This window comes from Pleurodeles waltl, chromosome 11 (genome assembly GCF_031143425.1).
Source record: "Pleurodeles waltl isolate 20211129_DDA chromosome 11, aPleWal1.hap1.20221129, whole genome shotgun sequence".
In the NCBI taxonomy this organism is placed as follows: domain Eukaryota; kingdom Metazoa; phylum Chordata; class Amphibia; order Caudata; family Salamandridae; genus Pleurodeles; species Pleurodeles waltl.
The window spans coordinates 616,577,009-616,601,818 of record NC_090450.1 but is presented as its reverse complement, the minus strand read 5'-3'; the positions used below and the strand labels follow the sequence as shown (position 1 = coordinate 616,601,818).

Sequence of the window (24,810 nt, the reverse complement as noted above, 5' to 3'; positions counted from 1 at the left end):
GAAGAGAAGAGATCAGGGAGAGGGTCACTCTCTTCTTCCTGTCCCTCATCAGTTGCCATGAGCAGGGTGAGATCAGCCCTGTCATAGTAGGGTTTCAGGCGATTGACATGGAGCACCCTAAGGGGACTCCTGGCAGTGCCTAAGTCAACTAAGTAGGTGACTTCACCCTTCTTTTCAACAATTATGTGGGGTCCACTCCATTTATCTTGGAGTGCTCTTGGGGCCACAGGCTCCAAGACCCACACTTTCTGCCCTGGTTGGTACTGAACCAAAACAGCCTTCTGGTCATGCCATTGCTTTTGGAGCTCTTGGCTGGCCTGAAGGTTTTTACTGGCCTTTTTCATGTACTCAGCCATTCTAGATCTTAGGCCAAGTACATAGTCCACTATGTCTTGCTTTGGAGCTTTTAAAGGTTGTTCCCAACCCTCCTTAACAAGTGTTAGAGGACCTCTCACAGGGTGACCAAATAGGAGTTCAAATGGGCTGAAGCCCACTCCTTTTTGGGGTACCTCCCTGTAAGCAAAAAGGAGGCAAGGTAATAGGATATCCCATCTCCTGCGGAGTTTTTCAGGGAGTCCCATAATCATGCCTTTGAGAGTTTTGTTAAATCTCTCCACCAGTCCATTTGTTTGTGGATGATAGGGTGTGGTGAACTTGTATGTAACACCACACTCCTTCCACATGGCCTTTAAGTAAGCAGACATGAAATTGCTTCCCCTGTCTGATACCACCTCTTTTGGGAAGCCCACCCTGGAAAAGATTCCCAGGAGGGCCTTTGCCACTGCAGGAGCTGTAGTGGTCCCTAGAGGAATTGCTTCAGGATATCTGGTGGCATGGTCCACTACCACCAAGATAAACCTATTGCCTGAAGCAGTAGGAGGGTCAAGGGGGCCAACTATGTCAACCCCTACCCTTTCAAAGGGAACCCCTACCACAGGCAGTGGAATAAGGGGTGCCTTTGGGGTGCCACCTGTCTTGCCACTGGCTTGACAGGTTTCACAGGACTTACAAAATTCCTTTGTGTCCTCAGACATTCTAGGCCAATGAAACAGGGGAAAAAGCCTGTCCCAAGTTTTCATTTGCCCCAAATGTCCAGCTAAGGGAATGTTGTGGGCTAGAGTTAGGAGGAACTTTCTGTACTCCTGAGGAATCACCAATCTCCTGGCAGCTCCAGGTTTTGGGTCCCTTGCTTCAGTGTACAAGAGGTTGTCCTCCCAGTAAACTCTGTGAGAGTCACTGACATCCCCATTTGCTTGTTTGACAGCTTGCTGCCTTAGACCCTCTAGTGTGGGACAGGTATGCTGTGCCACACTCAGCTCCTCCCTGGCAGGCCCCCATTCACCCAAAAGCTCAGCAGTGTCTGCTTCCAGCTCTTCTGGTGTAGGCTCTGCACAGGGTGGAAATTCTTCTTCCTCAGATGAAGAATCCACTGTAGAGGGAGGGATAGTAGGTAGTGTTTTACCTTTGCTAACCCTAGCTTTAGGGAGCAATTGGTCCATTCTTCCAGGATCCAAGTCACCCTGTCCTTTTTGCTTTTTGGCCTGAGCCCTGGTCAAAGCAAAAATATGCCCTGGAATGCCCAGCATTGCGGCATGAGCCTCCAACTCCACTTCTGCCCAAGCTGATGTCTCTAAATCATTCCCTAATAGACAGTCTACAGGTAAATCTGAGGGAACCACAACTTTCTTTGGGCCAGTAACCCCCCCCCCCCCCCCCCCCCCAGTTGAGATTCACAACAGCCATGGGGTGGCTAAGGGTGTTGTTATGAGCATCGGTTACTTGGTACTGGTGACCAAGTAGGTGTTGTTCAGGGTGGACCAGTTTCTCTATTACCATTGTAACACTGGCACCTGTGTCCCTGTAGGCCTGAACCTCAACACCATTTATTAGAGGTAGTTGCTTGTACTTATCCATGTTAAAGGGACAAGCAACCAAGGTGGCTAAATCAATCGCCCCTTCAGAGACCAACACAGCCTCTGTGGTCTCCCTAATCAGACCAACCCCAACTAAGTTACCAAAAGTGAGCCCAGCTACTCCCTTGGATTGGCTATTAGTAGGTTTGCTCCCACCACCACTGCTATTACTAGGGGCACTAGGTGTAGCAGCAGGGGTTGTAGTGGTAGGAGGGTTGGTGCTTTTCTTTGGACAACTGGGATCTGTTGTCCAATGGCCTTTTATTTTACATAAATAGCACCATGGTTTCTTTTCTTTGTTTTGATTTGAAGAGGATTTGGGCCCACCACCCCCATTAGAGTGTTTTTGTGGGCCTGATGAAGACTCATTTTTAGATTTGTCCCCACCCTTGTCAGAAGACTTACCATCCTTCTTCTTGCCATCTTTGTCACCACCTGTATGAACTTTCCTGTTCACCCTTGTTCTGACCCATTTGTCTGCCTTCTTTCCCAATTCTTGGGGAGAGGTCAGATCAGAGTCCACCAGGTACTGGTGCAACAAATCAGACACACAATTATTAAGAATATGCTCTCTCAGGATTAAGTTATACAGGCTTTCATAATCAGTAACTTTACTGCCATGTAACCACCCTTCCAAGGCCTTCACTGAATGGTCAACAAAGTCTACCCAGTCTTGTGAAGACTCCTTTTTGGTTTCTCTGAACTTCATCCTGTACTGTTCAGTGGTTAAGCCATAACCATCCAGGAGTGCATTCTTACGAACTGCAAAATTATTGGCATCACTTTCTTTCACAGTAAGGAGCCTATCCCTACCCTTTCCACTAAATGATAGCCATAGGATAGCAGCCCACTGCCTTTGAGGGACATCCTGTACCACACAGGCCCTCTCAAGTGCAGCAAACCACTTGTTAATGTCATCCCCCTCCTTATAAGGGGGAACTATCTTGTGCAGATTCCTAGAATCATGCTCTTTTGCAGGATGACTATTTGGAATACTGCTGCTGCCACCATGGGATTCAAATCCCAGTTTCTGTCTTTCTCTTTCTATCTCTAAGGACTGCCTATCTAAATCCAGCTGTTGCTTCTTGAGCTTCAGCCTGGATTCTTCCACTCTCAATCTATTGAGCTCCCTTTCTAACACTCTGTCATCAGGGTGGGTGGGTGAGGCATGTCTAGAAACAGAAGTATGCTGAGAATGAATAGAAGGAGACCTGGCCCTAACAGATGGCACTCTAACACCCTGGCTAACAGAATGAACACTCCTACTATGATGAGAATGAACACTTTTACTGTGATGTGAAATCACATCAGTGCCAGCTATGCTAGGTGGCTTGCTAGGGGGCAGGTTAGCAAGATTCCCTCCAAAATCTTTTGCTAGGGGTACCCCAGAATCAGAGTGGGAACCATCAGCTAATTTCTCACCAGAAGTGCCACCTAAGGTCTTACCTTGTTCAATGAGCATATTAACCAACAGTTGTCTTGAGGGATTCTTCCCTACCCCTAAACCTCTATCTATGCAGAGACTCTTTGCTTCCTTCCAGCTAAGGTTGTCATAAGCTATGTTGGACAGATCAAGAGTTTGGCCTGTACCAGACATGATAGAAAGTGTTTAAGAGACAGAAAAAGTGAGAAAAAAGTTTTCAGAACTTTTTAAAGAACAGAACAAAAACTTTTAAAGAACTTTTTAGAAAGGGTCAGACTGACAGTTGGGCTGGGGAGGAGCCTGCATATCATGATGGGCCACCTGTGCTAGAATGGAGGGACGAGTGGTCACTGAATGGGCTGTGCCTGCCTTCTCTCAATGCAGTCTCCAACCCCCTGGTGTGAGCCTGGCATGGGCAAGGCAGGATCTTGTGAACAATGGAGACTTTCCTTTTGAGGTTTGCCAACTTCAAAGGCAGAAAGGGGTATAAGTATTGGACCCAAAACCTAACATTTTCTTCAAGGATTCAAGAGGAACCTCTGTCAAGGAGAAGAGCTGAGGAGAAGTGTTGCTCCTGCCTGTGACTGTGCTTGTTGGGCTATCCTGCAGTTGCTGCTTCTGCCTGTGGAAGGGGACAAAGACTGGTTGTTGTTGTGCATTCCTGCTTGAGAAGACTCTCCAAGGGCTTGAGTTGAGCTTGCCGCCTGTTGTTGAAGTCTCAGGGCCATCAAAGACCACCTCTGCCAGCACTTGGACTCTGGTGAGACTCCTGCCCTGCCAGGTGGTGCCCCATCCCTGGACCCTTGAAAGGTAAAGCTGGTGGAAAAGGACTGAAATCCACGCAAAGACCACCATGCAGGGACATTTTCGACGCACATCCACAACGCAGCTGATGATGCACCGCTGGCGTTGCAGCTGAAATTGATGCTTCACCTGCATCGCTGCTGGAGAAACGACGCACAACACCTGCTATCGGCTGCTGATAACAGCGCAAACCCCATACAGCACGGTTTCCTGACATTGTGCGACCAGATTACAACGCAACATCGTTGGCGTGAAAAAACTACGCAAAACCTGCCCACACCCCAGGTGGCCATCTGGAAATCGACCATTGCTTTCTTGTGAGGGAGAAAAAAAATTCATCGCTGTCCCAACCGGAGAAGGAAACGACACACAGCCTGCCTTGCGAGTACGGAATCGACGCAACGCTGACTTTTCTGATGCACGCTCGCCCGTTCGCCTTTATTTTTAATGCAAACCAGGTACTTTGTGTAACAAAAGTGTTCCCAATGTTTTCTAAGGATTATTCTTTTTCAAATTCATATCTCGACTAGTGTACGTTGGATTTTTGTTATTTTGATCTTGTTTGATTTAGATAAATATTACCTATTTTTCTAAACTGGTGTGGTGCCCCATTCGTAGTATTTTCACTGTATTACTGTGTGTGTTGGTAGAAATACTTTACAGATTGCTTATGAAGTTTAGCCTGCTTGCTCGTGCCAAGCTGCCAAGGGGTTGAGCGGGGATTAACTGAGGGTGATTCTCCTTTATCCTGACTAGAGTGAGGGTTCCTGCTTGGACAGAGTGCAAACTGACTGACAACCAGAGACCCCATTTCTAACACAGCAAATAACAGGAAAGTGTCTTTGTTGGATTGAGCTTCAGGTAGGCACTGGGCATCTTTGTTGGGATGATGTGCAAGCCATGTTTGAAGTGTTGGACTTCTGAAGCAGAGGAGACTTTCAGGTCGAGTTGTCTATCATTGTCGTTTTGCTGAATCTTGATGCTGTTATCTGTGAGTAGGGCACCAAGTGGATCCATGTAAAGGCTGAAAATGACAGCAGACATTATATAACTTTGAGGGACTCCATAGCTGATGGGAATCTTTTGTGACCGGAAGGTGCCCATGTCCGCAAACTGGTATCAGGTGAAAAGGAATGAGGGCAGCCATTGAAGGGCATTGTTGGTGAATCTCAGGCACTCCAGGGTGCTTATAAGGGTGGGATGGTCCACTATTTTGAAGGCAGTTGATCGGTCCAGCAATATCAAGAAGCAGGTGGGCATTTTCATCTGTTTTCAGTAGGGTACCATCTATAATGTGTAAGGTAGCGGTCTCCTTGCTCCAGTGCAATCTGAGGCCAGAGTGGTAGTTGATCAGAATATGGTTAGCATTTATGTAATCTTGGAGTTGCAAATAAACTGCTTTTACAGTGATCTTGCAGATGAATGGTATGTGAGTGATGGGACGTGGTTGATGAGGCCATCGGGGTTTAGAAAAGTCTATTTAGTAGTGGGAGGATCTAGTCTGTCTTGACAGCTGCTGAAAAGATGCTTTGAGTGAGTGGGGCCCTAACATAACAGAATTCTGGGTGTAAATATTAGCAAGCCTAGATCAGGCAATAAGCCAAACAGGACTGTCAAACCCACAGAGCTGTCTGTTGGGGCTGTTTCCGTGACCTAAAAGGAAAAAAGCAGGAAATAGGTTACCGGGACCTGCCTGTTACTGGGCAAAAGATGCATACTGCTATCAAAAAAGTCACCAAGTTCTTCAGATAAAGGTCAGTGGACCAGAATGGAATTATACTGAGCTGACCTAGAAGGACAGGTATCCCAAATAGAGGTGTTGTTGTCCTTTAAGGATGTCATATACCCCAAGGAGAACTTTGAAGCCTGAATATTGGAAGCTACCCACCCCCAATAGACACAACACTTAATTTGGGACAGTGGAAACAGCGGTAAAAGTAAACAGCAAGCATTTGAAAGCTGCTTCATCTGACCCCTGAGCCCTGTCAGACCATTTAAGGATATGCAGTGCATCAATTCGTAACTCACATCGAGTTTGAAGTTCAGTATGAATTGAGTTTCCAATGCCATATGAAACTACTATCCAGAAAAGTTAATTGTTTGGTGTTTAAAACCGTTGATGGTTGTACACTAAACATAATTGACTACATATCACAAATGTCAAAAATGACAGATTTTGCTTGCCAAATGAATATTGACACACTGTATGGAAATTATTTGTGAAATCATTGTGTAAGCAGGGATGTGGAATTCCTATCGCCCGAAGGACATCTTGTTTGGGGTCAAGGGCAACAAGTTTTTATGTTTACTTTGTCCTTGGGACAAGTAGGCCCAACCCCCTGCAGCACAAACCCTTTGGCTGCCTGTTTACAGAGAGTGGAATTCTCTGCAGTTGAGGTAATGTGTTTTCAAAAGAAATGCTGTTCGAACTTGTATTTATGGTTCATTATTTGAAAGCCTTCATTATTAGGGTGAGTGCTGTAAATAAATGTTTTAAGGTCACACTTCACTACTGACGTTGGTTCCAGTACAAAAAAAACAAAACGTGGACACACATGTTTGAAAAGTTTAGGCTAAGAGGCTAAGTATAATGCTCCCAGAATGCTCTCTGATTATATGCAAATGAAGTGTCATTTAGTAAAATGTGTTGATGCATGCTAGTATTTCCCAAAAATATTTCTAATGGAAAATCAGTGTAACCATTTTCAACACGATTATGGGAAGCATGAAAATAAACAAACACTGACAAAGCCAACTGATCTGACATATTTTTATAAGTCTTTTAGTTTCATCAATGTGTGTCTTGTTTTTGACATGGCTTTTGTAACACTTTATTGTTGTGGGAGCTACCAGGCCCTCAACATTGTAACAAACATTGGCAAAACCCCCCCCAAAAGTTTTTGAACTCTTAAAGCACACGTTGCCACCAGCGGCATAACAAAGGCCCCGCAGCCGCCCTCCAGGAGGCCCCTCCAGCTCAGCACCTGCCCTGAGTGAGTCTGGAGAGGGGTCTCCTCCATGTTCTTTGCAAAGGGGCACCCTCCAGTTTCGTTACGTCACTGATTGCCACTGTAGTTCCTGACACTGAACAAAACTACTTTGTGTGGCAATATGCTCCTTGTGGAAGAGCAGAATGCGATCACTCACAGTAAAACCAGCCGAAAGAGAGAGAAATAGAAGTTTAATAAAAACAAAATGTCTTTGTTAACACCAGACCTAATTAGGGACCAAGACCCACATGTAGGTAGCTTTTTGCATGTCGCAAACAGCGACTTTCGCTGTTTGCGACATGCAAAAAGCACATTGCGATGCACAAACCCAGTTTTGCGATTCAGTAACCTGGTTACCGAATCACAAAACGGGTTTGCGACTTGCAATTAGTAAGGGGTGTTCCCTTCCTAATTGCAACTCGCAGTGCAATGTAGGATTGTTTTGTGACCGCAGGCGCAAACCAATCGCAGTTTGCACCCATTTCAAATGGGTGCTAACACTTTCGCAAAAGGGAAGGGATCCCCATGGGACCCCTTCCCCATTGTGAATGTCATTGTAAACATTTTTTCAGAGCAGGCAATGGTCCTGCGGACCACTGCCTGCTCTGAAAAAATGAAACGAAAACCTTTCATTTTTCATTTTTGTTATGCATCTCGTTTTCCTTTAAGGAAAACGGGCTGCATTACAAAAACAAACAAAAAAAACTGCTTTATTGAAAAGCAGTCACAGACATGGTGGTCTGCTGTCTCCAGCAGGCCACCATTCGCGAGGGGGTCGCAAATTGCGACCCACCTCATGATTATTCATGAGGTGGGCATTTGCGAAGCCCTTGCGAATCACAGATGGTGTCAAGGACACCATCCTACATTCAGATGTGCGACTCGCAATTTGCAGGTCACAAATCTGAACCTACCTACATGTGGCCCCAAATTCTTAAAGAAAGTCACAAAAGTGCACCCATGGTATGTCGTACCCCTATAAAATATTTGTGAACTGTATTTTAGCATGGGTAAATACGATGTGTAGATTTGCTCATGTGAAAATCTATTGAGCATTTGCAAGTTCATTTTCCCTCCAGCCACTTTCTTCCCAACCCTGGAAGAAGTTCTAATTCTGCCATTGTCAGGAGTAAATGTCCAACCTTTCTTATTATGGGAAAATATTAGAGAGAAGCTGGTAAAAATCTTTAAAACATGCAGGTTAGTAGGTTTGCAGACTCAAAGGCATTCCAGCCCTGAAACTATTGCTTACTGCTTCCTCCAGCCCCAGTATGCAGATCTGCAGAAAGGTGGCAAAATAAGGAAATTGCTACAGTAGGGATTGAAACTCCAAGTATTCAAGCCCTACTATGGTAGTAGCCCTGGCATAATCAGAGAGGCTATTAATTGCTGCCATAATTTGTCGCCACACTACATGGCACCAAAGGGACAAGTAGATCTTTTTACAGGACAAGTAGATTTGAGAAGCAACCTGTCCCCTGGACAAGTAGATATTTTAATAAATTCCACACCCCTGGTAAGGGTAAACGGTGTATATTGAATATTTGCATATAGCTGAAAGTAGAAACCAATAAAAATGATATAAAAAGTATTTTATTGCTACACTTCATAGCAGCTTCAAATAATGTATATGAGCAAATGGTTGAAAGACCAGAGGCCTTGCGCTGGAACATAATATTGAAATCTGGAGGCAAGAAATCTTGGGCCAGGATCTAATTCCAGTGTGGCCAAAAAAATGCTTTGAACTTGAAGATTTGTTCAGCAGGAAGCCATAAAGCACAGGCCACGATGTAAGGCGTATGTTGATGCCATCTTGTTGTTTGTAATGAGTCATGCTGCAGTATTTTGAAGACTCTGGCCAAACGTATGGAAGACATAGGAAGATTTGATTGCAGTTGTTTAAAATGGTGAGAATCATTGATGACTGAGCCAGGCTATGAAGAACTGGTCAGAAGAGTAAGATTCACCAAAGAGTTTTCAGTTGAAAATGTCCTTCTCTTACAAGTACTCCTTCTTATGCATGCACATAAGGTCTGTCTAAAATAACAGAAACATTGTGTACTGCCACTAATGGAATAGGTATGTGACTACATGAGTTAGGCCAGAACTCTGGTGTCCAGAGGGAATGGTGTTGACAAAGTAATACCACCATTTTATCACCATTTAACTTTTGGCTATTAACTTCATCCTGATAGCACTGGCTTTTAGATATACATTTGATGATGGCAGCTTTAGGGTTAGCAGATTGGATGCTGATGATAATATCTTCATATGTGAAGAAACTCTGCTCATGATTAGCATTGAGTCGGGTCAGAATTTTGACATCTGTGTGGAAGAGAGAAGACAAGCCAGATTCCTCTGGGATTTTCCATGTTAGGTTGGTTGTACTGGACTTGAATGGGCAGTGGACCACTTGTAAGGTGATTAGCCTAAACTGATGCAATCAATTCCAGGAGTGTCCTCCCAGGCACTGTAAAATGTTGCAATGGATCCTGAAGCTCAGGGCACATTGGTCAACGAATATTTAATACTGTGTAACCTCTTAGGAGCCACTGTTGACTTTCTCTGTATCCAGCAATGAAAGCCTTAAGCAGGTCTTGAAAAAAAAGATATTTTCTACCTAACCTCTTCCATGCAATAGGTTTAATATGTAGGTGGAGTTTCTCTGGTGTATTTTCTGCTAGCTGATAGACACCACCGAGCAGAATGTACTCCTCCTCAAGCCTTCAGCAGAAAGGCAGGAAGAGAGCTCAGTACAATTTAGGTGCATACATTACATTAACACTAAATTTCACTGTAGACCCTTGGCTATTAAACGATGACCTGTGCAGGCAGTCCATTTGATTTACCAGGTGAAGTTTTAACAGTAGCAAACCACTTTCAAAGTACTGTACTTGACTGGTATAATGGAAGAGCCCAACTGTTGAGGATGCTGACTCCTGTCTCCTGTTTTTATGCAGCATTCACACACATACCCGGCGCTGCATATCAGCCTTTTCATGCATTCACACATTTGTTTGTGCATTCCTTCAACCATGTTTGCCCTGAGCCCCAAATGTATTAATCTGTGAGCTCTTATTCATCAATTGGTCTACTAGGTTAGCCTTGCTTTCTGAAGAATATATTCAACAATAAAAGGTCATTCTTTTCGACTTTGTGCTCTCTGTATCTAACAGTACTCTGTTATTAGGTCTCTCCTCAAACAGCTTATGCGCTGTTGCCTATGACAGTGTTTTGTTTGTTTAAAATAAACCTTTAAACAAGGGCTTTTAGCCTGCTCACTACTTACCATTGGTTGACTTCATTGTTACTCTTATTTTCTTTCTCTTCATTGATGAGCTTGTGTCCGCGCATGCCAGCTTTACTTTGTTTTCTTTCCTGGAGCATGGTCCAAGTACTGAATGATTTCTTGTCTAATTTATTTCCATGCTGCTTGTGCTCAAATTGTACTACTATTTATTTGTTTTGCTTTTCATTACAAGACAGCTTGAAACCATCATAGTTGAAGCCCATGCTCCTAGGTTTTCAAACAACTAACAATAACCAAACTTTTTTGCCTGTGGTCAGTTTCCAAAAATATACATTTTGGCTGCTGGTCACTTTTATTGATGCTGAAGATGTATCCCTACCTTCCTTATGTGAAAGTGCTGTCATAAAGTATGTGTTTTTCTGAATTAACGCTTGCTTCTGCTTCACATTTACTTACTAGTTGGTTCCTTATTTTATAATTTAGAGGATATTATTCATCATTAAACATGCAGTAGTTTCAAAAGGTTTGTGTTTCTTTCTGTCTTCCCTTTACCTCTAGCCACAGGGTCAGATTAGGAAGAAGGGCAGTCGGTCATGGGCCCATGCCTCAGTGTGATCATTTTTTTTTTTTTTTTTGTTTGTTTACAGCCTCTGCTTCATTCTGCCCCTGCAAGGCCATTGCACTGAGGTTATGGTGGCTGGGGTGAGAGTGAGTCTTAGAATCTGCCTCACCGGGGCCTTGCTGTTGGGCCATTCTCACCTCGGCCTCCTGTGAGTCCGACCCGGCTCTGAAGCAGTATCTTTGCCCTCACCCCACCCCTACAAGGACCTCATATTCAGGCCATGGTGGGAGTGGGGAGGGTGGGAGTATGCAGTGTCTTTTAGGCCTTGATGGAACAGGGATGGTTGTTTTTAATAGACTTCATGTACTGCCATCTAGCCCAGAGAAGAAAATAGAAAAGATGCGGTGTTAGGGCCAAATCTGCCAACTTTGGAAATGGGGAACAAGATTTGAGTCCCAGTGTTGGCACAGACTCAGATTCTTACATACAATGAAAGGTAGCCAGAGCAAATATATCATGCACCCTGTGTTCCAAAGAGTCCCTCAATAATCCTCTATGTCCTCCAACTAGTGCAACAAGGGTGGAAATTAACCTTTTAAAATTACGGAACAAAGTCCCAATAAGTTATTAGTCTTCCACTTTGAGCACGAAAGAGGATTATTTGTATTTCTTCTGATGGCGTGCAAATATAATGCTCTTTATATTATTTAGTTCACATTTCTTGACATCACAATTCAAAACATTTTTCGTAGAGGCCTGTCTGCCTCCTATACTTCTTCAGAGCTGAATTGTCAAAATAACCTTGCAATCAGACAAAATCAATCTGGCAAAACAAATACAACAAAATAGTCCCAAAGAACAGTATATCAAACACAGCACTCAATATATTCGTGAAAAGACCTTTGATTGGCCAGTGAAACAACATCAGCCGAGACCAAAGTACATCCGGTCACCACATTTCTGAATCATGTGTGATGTAGTGAGTGATATGTTTGAGCCATAGGGAGCGTCCAGGTGTTCGTTTGCTTTTTCCTTAAAATCCAGTTGTCACCATATTATTAGTTTAAGACAAACTCTTTATTTTGTTACACACAGGGGAAGGCAAACAATGTGGGCTCAACTGTTTGAGAAGCCCAGGGAGCTGCGTCCAGGCATTTTTGATCCGTAGTGCATTGATTGTCAGTGCCCCTGCAATGGGAAGGTAAGTGTTTAGCATTGGCTAGATTTTGCAGTTGTCACACCTAATTGATTAGACCAAGTGCTGCGGTTACTCACTCTAAAAGTGCCCATAGATCAGGGACCATCAGACTTCACTACCAATGTTAAAGGGCCAGAGATTCTATCCGATCTAAAGAATTCCTACTAGAATTACTTTTAAAGGAAAGAATACACATTTAATTGGATTTAGAAGAAATGTCAGTTTGCACCCAGATTACTAAAAATATTGCATATATATAACTTAAGGATTTTAAGCCGAAGCTGAATATTACATCATTTGATGGGGTTCAACAAGTAGAGTCTAGTCTTAGTATATTAAATATTATATTTAATTGTACATGAACAAGGTATAATGATTATCACAAAGGCAACTGGAAAACTAAAAATGTGCTTTGTTGTAATTAATTATATCAATAAAGATTTGATTTGGGTTCACTCACATATTTTATTTTCCTCTTTGTTTTACTTGTCTTTATGTTTGATAAATCAACCTTTGTCCCTTTGGATCTGTAGAACTAACAACAGGAGTTGTGATAGTATGTTAAAATGTATTGTTTGCACTCTCCTTAATTGTGACCGATTAGTACATGTTATGATGTTGGTGGGTGTTAAGGGTTGGAACTAGCTGTCCTTTTTCCAAAAAGTTAAGAGTTGCTGCCACTGCCTAATGTATAATATTGTTCAAGACCTATTTGAATAGGAATTGCTGTAGGAAGACTTGTGCTTGGGCTATAGATAATTGACGGACATATTGATATTGAAGCCAGAAACCTCCTGGAATCCCCCCGTTTGTAAGTAGTTTGATCCCCATCTGTTATTGTCACATTGCTTCTTTAAGTGCATCTCCCCCAGGTTTGATGCAAACCAGCTTAGGGCCAAGGGAGACCAAACAAAAGTGGTAATTAATGGCAACTGTGTTTTGTACCGAATAATATCTGTGTTTTCTCAGTGAGGTTACCATTCTCAGAAATTCTGATTCAAAGCTTTGGGTAATTGCCCTTCACCCATTTCTGATAGATTGATCCCAGTCATGTCTTATCAAATGCATTTTCCATGTCTGCCCAACAAACCTTATCTAAAACATTATCACTGTCTTGGGCAGTTAATTTTTAATTACCTCATGACTCCTATATCATGGGCTTATCTTGCGTGTATAGACCATAACTGGCTGTGTAGTATTAGTCTTGGTAGGAGGCAGCACAGCCTGTTTGTAAACAATATTGTTTCTGTCTTAGCATCCACATTCAAAAAAGGCATTTCTGTAATGTAGGGCCATTGTTGATGGGTCTTTGTTCTGCTTCGGAATTAGTAAACCTTCTGCCTTAGACATTGGATGCATTCTAGATTGAGTTGGATGAAAAAGTTGAACAGATCTCCCAACAGGGTCGCATACAGATTAGCAAAGATTGTATTAAATAGTCTTATAAAGCCACCTGGGCTCAGTGACTTAATTATTTTAGGAATACTTTAACCTGTAAGACCTTCACAGGAAAAAGTCTGTATGCAATGTGGAGTGCTTCATACAACTTGTGAACTGCTTCTCTTTTGAACCTTTTCATTGGTAGCATTGATGTCTTGAAAAAAGGAGTCTCTGCTGGAATTATCTTGACAATGTTGCCTGTTATGTAAAAGGAATGCTTGACTCGTAGTAGGGTTAGTTTACTTTTAAGTTGCCATTTGTTCAGTTGGCCTCTTAACAGTGAGATATTTGTGAAATTTAACTGAACCTCTGTATTGTTATTTGGAGTGTTGATACTTTGTGCCTTTTTCTGATTTCTCTCTTGTGAAATTCCTTATACTTTTGAAGTCAAATATGATAGCAGTTATTTTCCTCCTGAGTGCTGCTTAGATCTTGTGACCTGTGCTCCTTTTCTTAGGTGGAAGTATTCTTTCATTTACTTTCTTTCTTTTCTCCTTTCTGTGCATATGATGTTCTAGAATGCCTAGCCGTGGCTTCCTTTTGTTAGTTATTTGTTTTGCTGGTGTATGTGTCTTCAAATTGGAGCATAATCTGAGACTAATTAATTGCCATTGTCTCCATGTGCCGACTTGCATGACGGTATTTCTCCCAAAATGTTATCTTTTTGTGTATGATCATTGGTCAAGCGAGCAAAAGTTTGTTTATGGCTTTGGCTTGGTTGAAAATATTTTACTCCCATATCTGTAACTCATTTTATAGCCTAGTGTAGAAATTGTTTTATCTGCTTCTCAGTCTAAGATTTCATACCACACTAATTTAAAGTCCCATATTAGTTACCACCTTCAAAAACTGCCTAGGTCTGCAAAAAAGTAAAGAGGAAGGATTCTTGGTTAGTGTGTGCACCAAAGAGACTGTTGCATCCTTCTCACCTACTTGAAGCTTGACCGTGTTTTCCCTCTCTATCCTTCGTAGTACCTTTCACCAGGAATGGGGTGTCAAGAAGTATAGTCACTACCTTATTGTTCATTGTTGAGTCTCTGAAGGTCTGTTGGAATAATCGGTAGCACAGTCTTCTCTGATTTCTTTGGAAGAGTTAGTTTTGTGCAGATATTTGCCTGTATATAATCCAGTGAAGCACTTAATAGTGTCAACCATTGTTGAGGGAGTTTAGTCAGTTCACAAACAGTAAAATGACCTTCACAATTATGACTTAGTTTAGACAACTACTAATAAATACTGTGTCAGCAGCCTTCTGTTTGCAATATCTCCTAAACTCCCCAGTGTATAGTTTTGAGCACACTTCAGTTGGTATCGCCTTCCCAGCCCCCTCCCCCACCTTTCTGCAACCGTTCTCAACTACAACATAAAACAAAATATATTTCCTAGTGCATTGGCAACTACTTTTGTGTGAAATGCAGTGGTCTTTCCTGTCACCTTACAGAGAATTCCCCTGTCTTTCCCCCAGCCCCCTCTTATGAGATACTGCTGACCATTCTTTACATGAAGGTGCTTTAGGACTTTGCCAGACCTTCCTAGTTACGTTCCCTCTCTGTTCTGTCATTCCTGTTTTCTTTGTCGGGAACAAAATTGTTCAGCATTCATGTCCAGTTTCCATCAGGGTCTTGTTTTGCTCCATTGATCTTTCATGAGGGACATTCCTAATGTACAGTTGGTGTCGTTGTTCATAGATGCATGCTAGGATCCTTGCAAAGTTGAAGATGATCTGAAGAGAAATGCCTGTCTGTATTTTATCCCATCATGTGTCTGTTAAGTTCCATGTCCTTTTATCACTATAGTATAGTTCAGATAGGTCTTCATAAAGATTCTACGGATGAAACATTTGTGATGTTTGGGATATTACTTGCTACCCAAAGACCACTTCTTTTACCATGCTGCGATTATTTAGAAAGGATTTATGTACGGCGTATATTGTGGGGTGGTGTACTCTCTACTCTATTTGCAGGGTACCCCTCTTTCAGCAACAAAGCAAGCTCAGTCTCCCATTCCTTTTATGTCTATGCAGTGGCTGGAGTGTTTTAATACTCTTTACTTAAAAGTGACTAGTAAGGCGTCTTTCCTGGGCTTCCATAATTGCTCATGTTCCTTGTGTTCTGTTGTATGACTTTCAGTGTTACTACTCTTTCTTCTTTGTTCTCATTGTAAGGAAATGCCTCCTTGGCATGGTTACCCCCTGACTTTTTGCCTTTGCTGATGCTAAGTTTTGATTTGAAAGTGTGCTGAGGCCTGCTAACCTGGCCCCAGCACCAGTGTTCTTTCCCTAACCTGTACTTTTGTTTCCACAATTGGCACACCCTGGCATCCAGGTAAGTCCCTTGTAACTGGTACCCCTGGTACCAAGGTCCCTGATGCCAGGGAAGGTCTCTAAGGGATGCAGCATGTCTTATGCCACCCTGGGGACCCCTCACTCAGCACAGACACACTGCTTGCCAGCTTGTGTGTGCTAGTGAGGACAAAACGAGTAAGTCAACATGGCACTCCCCTCAGGGTGCCATGCCAACCTCACACTGCCTATGCAGTATAGATAAGTCACCTCTCTAGCAGGCCTTACAGCCCTAAGGCAGGGTGCACTATACCATAGGTGAGGGCACCAGTGCATGAGCACTGTGCCCCTACAGTGTCTAAGCAAAACCTTAGAAATTGTAAGTGCAGGGTAGCCATAAGAGTATGTGGTCTGGGAGTCTGCCATACACGAACTCCACAGCACCATAATGGCTACACTGAAAACTGTGAAGTTTGGTATCAAACTTCTCAGCACAATAAATGCACACTGATGCCAGTGTACATTTTATTGTAACATACACCCCAGAGGGCACCTTAGAGGTGCCCCCTGAAACCTTAACCGACTATCCATGTAGGCTGACTAGTTCTAGCAGCCTGCCACACACCAGACATGTTGTTGGCCACACGGGGAGAGTGCCTTTGTCACTCTGTGGCTAGTAACAAAGCCTGTACTGGGTGGAGATGCTTATCGCCTCCCCCTGCAGGAACTGTAACACCTAGCGGTGAGCCTCAAAGGCTCACCCCCTTTGTTACATCACCACAGGGCACTCCAGCTAGTGGAGTTGCCCGCCCCCTCCGGCCACGGCCCCACTTTTGGCGGCAAGGCTGGAGGAGATAATGAGAAAAAGAAGGAGTCATCACTGGCCAGTCAGGACAGCCCCTAAGGTGTCCTGAGCTGAGGTGAGACTGACTTTTAGAAATCCTCCATCTTGCAGATGGAGGATTCCCCCAATAGGGATAGGAATGTGCCCCCCTCCCCTCGGGAGGAGGCACAAAGAGGGTGTACCCACCCTCAGGGCTAGTAGCCATTGGCTACTAGCCCCCCAGACCTAAACACGCCCTTAAATTTAGTATTTAAGGGCTCCCCAGAACCTAGGAACTCAGATTCATGCAACCTAAGATGAAGAGGACTGCTAAGCTGAAAAACCCTGCAGAAAAGACGGAGACACCAACTGCTTTGGCCCCAGCTCTACCGGCCTGTCTCCCCATTTCTAAAGACACTGCTCCAGCGACGCTCTCCCCAGGGACTAGCGACCTCTGAAGCCTCAAATGACTGCCCTGCATCTAGAAGGACCAAGAACTCCCGAGGACAGCGGCTCTGTTCACCCAAGACTGCGACTTTGCTACAAAGAAGCAACTTTGAAACAACTTGCGTTTCCCGCCGGAAGCGTGAGACTTGACACTCTGCACCCGGTGCCCCCGGCTCGACTTGTGGAGAACAATCACTTCAGGGAGGACTCCCCGGCGACTGCGAGACCGTGAGTAGCCAGAGTTGCCCCCCCCTGAGTCCCCACTGCGACGCCTGCAGAGGGAATCCTGAGGCTCCCCCTGACCGCGACTGCCTGCTTCTAAGATCCAACGCCTGGTAAAGACTCTGCACCCGCAGCCCCCAGGGCCTGAAGGATCTGACCTCCAGTGCAGGAGCGACCCCCAGGTGGCCCTCTCCCTTGCCCATGTGGTGGCTACCCCGAGGAGCCCCCCCCCCCACTTGCCTGCCTGCATCGCTGAAGAGACCCCTTGGTCTCCCATTGATTCCTATTGAGAACCCGACGCGTGTTTGCACACTGCATCCAGCCGCCCCGCGCTGCTGAGGGTGTACTTTCTGTGTGGACTTGTGTCCCCCCCCGGTGCCCTACAAAACCCCCCTGGTCTGCCCTCCGAAGACGCGGGTACTTACCTGCTGGCAGACTGGAACTGGGGCACCCCCTTCTCCATTGAAGCCTATGTGGTTTGGGCACCACTTTGACCTCTGCACCTGACCGGCCCTGAGCTGCTGGTGTGGTAACTTTGGGGTTGCTCTGAACCCCCAACGGTGGGCTACCTTGGACCCAAACTTGAACCCCGTAGGTGGTTTACTTACCTGCAAAAACTAACAAACTCTTACTCCCCCCAGGAACTGTTGAAAATTGCACTGTCTAGTTTTAAAATAGCTATATGTGATTTATGTGAAAACTGTATATGCTATTTTGATAATTCAAAGTTCCTAAAGTACCTACCTGCAATACCTTTCATTTGAAGTATTACATGTAAATCTTGAACCTGTAGTTCTTAAAATAAACTAAGAAAAGATATTTTTCTATACAAAAACCTATTGGCCTGGAATTGTCTCTGAGTGTGTGTTCCTCATTGCTTGTGTGTGTACAACAAATGCTTAACACTACTCCTTTGATAAGCCTACTGCTCGACCACACTACCACAAAATAGAGCATTAGTATTATCTCTTTGTGCCACTATCTTACCTCTAAGGGGAACCCTTGGACTCTGTGCATACTATTCCTTACTTTGAAATAGTGCATACAGAGCCAACTTCCTACATTGGTGGATCAGCGGTGGGGTACAAGACTTTGCATTTGCTGGACTACTCAGCCAATACCTGATCACACGACTAAATTCAAAAAATTGTCATTAGAAACAGATTTTTGCAATTTGTGCTATTTTTCAAAATTTTTAAAAGTCCTGCTAGGGCCTTGTGTTAGTCCCTGTTAGCATTTCTTTTAGAGTTTTGTGAAAGTTTGAATTAAGTTCTAGAGATAGTTTTAGATTCTTAAAAAGTATTCCAACTTTTAGAAACAGAGGTGGTCATTCTGACCCTGGCGGTCTTTGACCGCCAGGGCGGAGGACCGCGGGAGCACCGCCGACAGGCCGGCGGTGCTCCAATGGGGATTCCGACCGCGGCGGTAAAGCCGCGGTCGGACCGGCACCACTGGCGGGGTCCCGCCAGTGTACCGCGGCCCCATTGAATCCTCCGCGGCGGCGCAGCTTGCTGCACCGCCGCGGGGATTCCGACCCCCCCTACCGCCATCCAGATCCCGGCGGTCGGACCGCCGAGATCCGGATGGCGGTAGGGGGGGTCGCGGGGCCCCTGCAGTGCCCATGCCACTGGCATGGGCATTGCAGGGGCCCCCGTAAGAGGGCCCCTACAAGTATTTCACTGTCTGCTGCGCAGACAGTGAAATACGCGACGGGTGCAACTGCACCCGTCGCACAGCTTCCACTCCGCCGGCTCGATTCCGAGCCGGCTTCCTCGTGGAAGCCTCTTTCCCGCTGGGCTGGCTGGCGGTCTGAAGGCGACCGCCCGCCAGCCCAGCGGGAAAGTCAGAATTACCGCCGCGGTCTTTCGACCGCGGAACGGTAACCTGACGGCGGGACTTTGGCGGGCGGCCTCCGCCGCCCGCCAAGGTCAGAATGAGGGCCAGAATGTCTAATGCAGAAGAGAGTGTGATGGAACTCGACCTCACACCTTACCTCCACCTTAGAATGAGGGAGCTAAGGTCTCTCTGCAAAATAAAGAAAATAAAAGTTGGCATAAGCCCTTCCAAAGTACAGCTCCAGGAGCTGCTGGCAGAGTTTGACAAAGCCAACCCCTCTGAGGATGACCTCCCAGAGGATGAAGCTAGTTACTTGGAGGAGAATTCCCCCCATCCAGTCCTAATTAGGGAGATCAGGGCCCCTCAAGCCCTGACTCCAACTGTGATAGTCAGAGATGCTGCTTCCCTCACAGGAGGGTCCAGCACCTCTGTAATCACTGAGGATAGCCTCAGTGAAGATTACCTCCTGCTAGCCAGGATGGTCAAAAGATTGGCTTTAGAGAGACAGCTCCTAGCCATAGAAAGGGAAAGACAAGAGATTGGTTTTGGTCCCATCCATGGTGGCAGCAACATAAATAGGGTCAGAGATTCTCCTGACATGTTGAAAATCCCAAATGGGATTGTAACTAAATATGAAGAGGGTGATGACATCACCAAATGGTTCACAGCTTTTGAGAGGGCTTGTGCAACCAAAAAAGTAAACAGATCTCACTGGGGTGCTCTCCTTTGGGAAATGTTCACTGGAAAGTGTAGGGATAGACTCCTCACACTCTCTGGAAAAGATGCAGAATCCTATGACCTCATGAAGGCTACCCTGATTGAGGGCTTTGGATTCTCCACTGAGGGGTATAGAATTAGGTTCAGGGGGTTAAAAAATCCTCGAGCCAGACCTGGGTTGATTTTGTGGACTACTCAGTGAAAACACTGGATGGTTGGATTCAAGGCAGTGGTGTAAATGATTATGATGGGCTGTACAATTTATTTGTGAAAGAACACCTATTAAGTAATTGTTCAAATGATAAACTGCATCGGCATCTGGTAGACCTAGGACCAATATCTCCCCAAGAATTGGGAAAGAAGGCGGACCATTGGGTCAAGACTAGAGTGACCAAGACTTCCACAGGGGGTGACCAAAAGAAAGGGGTCACAAAGCCTCCCCAGGGGAAGAGTGTTGAGACATCCAAAGATAAAAATAGTAAAGAGTCTTCTACAGGCCCCCAAAAACCTGCACAGGAGGGTGGGCCCAGAGCCTCTTCACAAAACAATTTTGGGTACAAGGGTAAAAACTTTGATCCCAAAAGGCCTGGTGTCGTAGCTGTAATTAGCCTGGACACCAAACTGGAGACAAGGCCTGTCCCAAGAAAAGTACCACTTCTAACTCCACTCCAGCTAACCCTGGAATGGCCAGTCTCCAAGTGGGATCAACAGTGTGCCCAGAGCAAATCAGGTGTCACACTGAAGCTACATTAGTCTTTGAGGGTGGGGTGGATTTAGCCACACTGGCTGCCTGGCCTCCTAACATGCAAAAATACAGGCAGCAGCTCTTAATTAATGAGACAAGTGTAGGAGGCCTGAGGGATACAGGTGCCAGTGTCACCATGGTGACAGAGAAACTGGTTTCCCCTGGTCAATACCTGGCTGGACAAACTTATCCAGTCACCAACACTGACAATCAGACTAAAGTTCATCCCATGGCTATGGTAACTTTAGAGTGGGGAGGGGTCAATGGCCTGAAACAGGTGGTGGTCTCCTCAAATATCCCTGTAGACTGTTTGCTTGGAAATGACCTGGAGTGCTCAGCATGGGCTGAGGTAGAACTGAAAACCCATGCAGCCATGCTGGGTATCCCTGAACTGGTGTGTGTCAAGACAAGGGCACAGTGCAAGGCTCTGGGTGAAAAAATAGTGTTGGAGCCTGGAAAAAGAAAGGGACCAACCTACCAAGAGAAAAGGAAAGACAACTGGGGAACCAGTTGCAACACAACAACAAAAAGAGAACCTCTCTTCTCAGGAAGAAGTTCTGCCCTCTGAGGGAACTGAGCCTATGGAGTTAGGACCTTATCAGGTTGAGCTCTTAGGCCCAGGGGGACCCTTAAGGGAGCAGTTGTGTAAGGGGCAAGAAACCTGTCCCTCTTGAAGGCCTTAGGCAGCAAGCTGCTGAAGAGGCCAATGGAAAGAAAACAGGAATACATAGGGTCTATTGGGAAGATGGACTCCTTTACACTGAGGCAAGAGATCCCAAACCTGGTGCCACTAGGAGAGTGGTAGTGCCTCTGGAGTTTAGGGAGTTCATTCTAACCTTAGCCCATGATATTCCTCTTGCTGAGCATTTGGGATAGACCAAGATGTGGGAGAGACTAGTCAACCACTTCTATTGGCCCAACATGTCCCAGAAGGTCAAGGAGTTTTGTGTCTCCTGTGCCACCTGTCAAGCCAGTGGTAAGACAGGTGGGCACCCAAAGGCCCCCCTCATTCCACTTCCAGTGGTGGGGGTCCCCTTTGAAAGAGTGGGTGTGGACATAGTGGGTCCACTTGAACCTCCCACAGCCTCAGGGAACATATACATACTAGTAGTAGTGGATCATGCTACTAGATACCCTGAAGCAATTCCCCTTAGGTCGACTACTGCCCCTGCAGTAGCCAAGGCTCTCATTGGTATTTTTACCAGAGTGGGTTTTCCTAAGGAGGTGGTGTCTGACAGAGGCACCAACTTTGTGTCAGCATACCTGAAGCACATGTGGAATGAGTGTGGAGTGACTTATAAATTCACCACACCATACCATCCAAAAACCAATGGTCTTGTTGAGAGATTCAACAAGATATTGAAAGGCATGATCATGGGGCTCCCTGAAAAACTCAAAAGGAGATGGGAATTCCTCTTGCCATGTCTGCTTTTCGCTTACAGAGAGGTGCCTCAGAAGGGAGTAGGGTTTTCCCTCTTTGAACTTCTGTTAGGCCACCCTGTAAGGGGACCACTACCTCTTGTGAAAGAAGGCTGGGAGAGACCTCTTCATGAGCCTAAGCAAGATATAGTGGACTATGTACTAGGCCTACGTTCAAGGATGGCAGAGTACATGGAAAAGGCAAGCAAGAACCTTGAGGCCAGCCAACAGCTCCAGAAGTTTTGGTATGACCAAAAGGCTGCAATGGTTGAATTTCAACCAGGGCAGAAAGTCTGGGTTTTGGAGCCTGTGGCTCCCAGGGCACTTCAGGACAGATGGAGTGGCCCTTACCCAGTGCTAGAAAAGAAGAGTCAGGTCACCTACCTGGTGGACCTAGGCACCAGCAGGACCCCCAAGAGGGTGATCCATGTGAACCGCCTTAAGCTCTTCCATGACAGGGCTGATGTGAATCTGTTGATGGTAACAGATGAGGACCAGGAAGCTGAGAGTGAACCTCTCCCTGATCTCCTCTCCTCAGACCCTAAAGATGGTTCAGTAGATGGAGTGATCTATTCAGACACCCTCTCTGGCCAACAGCAATCTGACTGCAGGAAGGTCCTGCAACAGTTTGCTGAGCTCTTTTCCCTAACCCCTGGTCAGACACACCTGTGTACCCATGATGTGGACACAGGAGACAGCATGCCTGTCAAAAACAAAATATTCAGACAGTCTGATCAAGTTAAGGAAAGCATCAAGGTGGAAGTCCACAAGATGCTGGAATTGGGAGTCATTGAGCACTTTGACAGCCCCTGGGCTAGCCCAGTGGTCTTAGTCCCCAAACCTCACACTAAAGATGGAAAGAGAGAGATGAGGTTTTGTGTGGACTACAGAGGACTTAATTCTGTCACCAAGACAGATGCCCATCCCATTCCAAGGGCTGATGAACTGATTGACAAATTGGGTGCTGCCAAATTCTTAAGTACCTTTGACTTAACAGCAGGGCACTGGCAAATCAAAATGGCACCAGGAGCAAATGAAAAGACAGCATTCTCCACACCTGATGGGCATTATCAGTTTACTGTTATGCCCTTTGGTTTAAAGAATGCCCCTGCCACCTTCCAAAGGTTGGTGAATCAAGTCCTTGCTGGCTTGGAGTCCTTTAGTGCAGCTTATCTTGACGATATTGCTGTCTTTAGCTCCAGCTGGCAGGATCACCTGGTCCACCTGAAGAAGGTTTTGAAGGCTCTGCAATCAGCAGGCCTCTCTATCAAGGCATCCAAATGCCAGATAGGGCAGGGAACTGTGGTTTACTTGGGTCACCTTGTAGGTGGAGGCAAAGTTCAGCCACTCCAGCCTAAGATCCAGACTATTCTGGACTTGGCAGCTCCAAAAAACCAGACTCAAATCAGGGCATTCCTTGGCTTGACTGGGTACTACAGGAGGTTTGTGAAGGGATATGGATCCATAGTGACAGCCCTCACAGAACTTACCTCCAAGAAAATGCCCAAGAAAGTAAACTAGACTGTAGAATGCCAACAGGCCTTTGACACCCTGAAACAAGCAATGTGCACAGCACCAGTTCTAAAAGCTCCAGATTACTCCAAGCAGACAGACAGATGACTCTGAACATGGGATAGGGGCAGTTTTGTCCCAAACAAATGAAGATGGCCTTGACCAGCCTGTTGCTTTCATTAGCAGGAGGTTACTCCCCAGGGAGCAGCGTTGGAGTGCCATTGAGAGGGAGGCCTTTGCTGTGGTTGGGTCCCTGAAGAAGCTGAGACCATACCTCTTTGGTACTCACTTTGTAGTTCAAACTGACCACAGACCTCTCAGATGGCAGATGCAAATGAAAGGTGAAAATCCAAAACTGTTGAGGTGGTCCATCTCCCTACAGGGAATGGACTTTATAGTGGAATACAGACCTGGGACTGCCCATGCCAATGCAGATGGCCTTTCCAGGTTCTTCCACTTAGAAAATGAAGGCTCTCTTGGGAAAGGTTAGTCTCATCCTCTTTCGTTTGGGTGGGGGTTGTGTAAGGAAATGCCTCCTTGGCGTGGTTACCCCCTGACTTTTTGCCTTTGCTGATGCTAAGTTTTGATTTGAAAGTGTGCTGAGGCCTGCTAACCAGGCCCCAGCACCAGTGTTCTTTCCCTAACCTGTACTTTTGTTTCCACAATTGGCACACCCTGGCATCCAGGCAAGTCCCTTGTAACTGGTACCCCTGGTACCAAGGGCCCTGATGCCAGGGAAGGTCTCTAAGGGCTGCAGCATGTCTTATGCCACCCTGGGGACCCCTCACTCAGCACAGACACACTGCTTGCCAGCTTGTGTGTGCTAGTGAGGACAAAACGAGTAAGTCGACATGGCACTCCCCTCAGGGTGCCATGCCAACCTCACACTGCCTATGCAGTATAGATAAGTCACCCCTCTAGCAGGCCTTACGGCCCTAAGGCAGGGTGCACTATACCATAGGTGAGGGCACCAGTGCATGAGCACTGTGCCCCTACAGTGTCTAAGCAAAACCTTAGACATTGTAAGTGCAGGGTAGCCATAAGAGTATATGGTCTGGGAGTCTGTCATACACGAACTCCACAGCACCATAATGGCTACACTGAAAACTGTGAAGTTTGGTATCAAACTTCTCAGCACAATAAATGCACACTGATGCCAGTGTACATTGTATTGTAACATACACCCCAGAGGGCACCTTAGAGGTGCCCCCTGAAACCTTAACCGACT

At 45.6% G+C, this 24,810-nt stretch overlaps 1 protein-coding gene across 4 annotated transcripts in view; it reads left to right on the top strand.

The window, feature by feature from the left end:
* Nucleotides 1–24,810, top strand: part of ENTPD4 (ectonucleoside triphosphate diphosphohydrolase 4) — a 187,105-nt gene that overhangs the window by 34,950 nt on the left and 127,345 nt on the right. For all 4 annotated transcript variants that reach the window (XM_069214124.1, XM_069214123.1, XM_069214122.1 and 1 more), the window contains exon 2: nt 12,038–12,143. Coding sequence is in view for 2 of the 4 variants with exons in the window: in XM_069214122.1 (XP_069070223.1) it covers nt 12,136–12,143 (8 nt within the window). In the remaining 2 variants the exon portion in view is untranslated. The remainder of the gene's footprint in view (nt 1–12,037; nt 12,144–24,810) is intronic.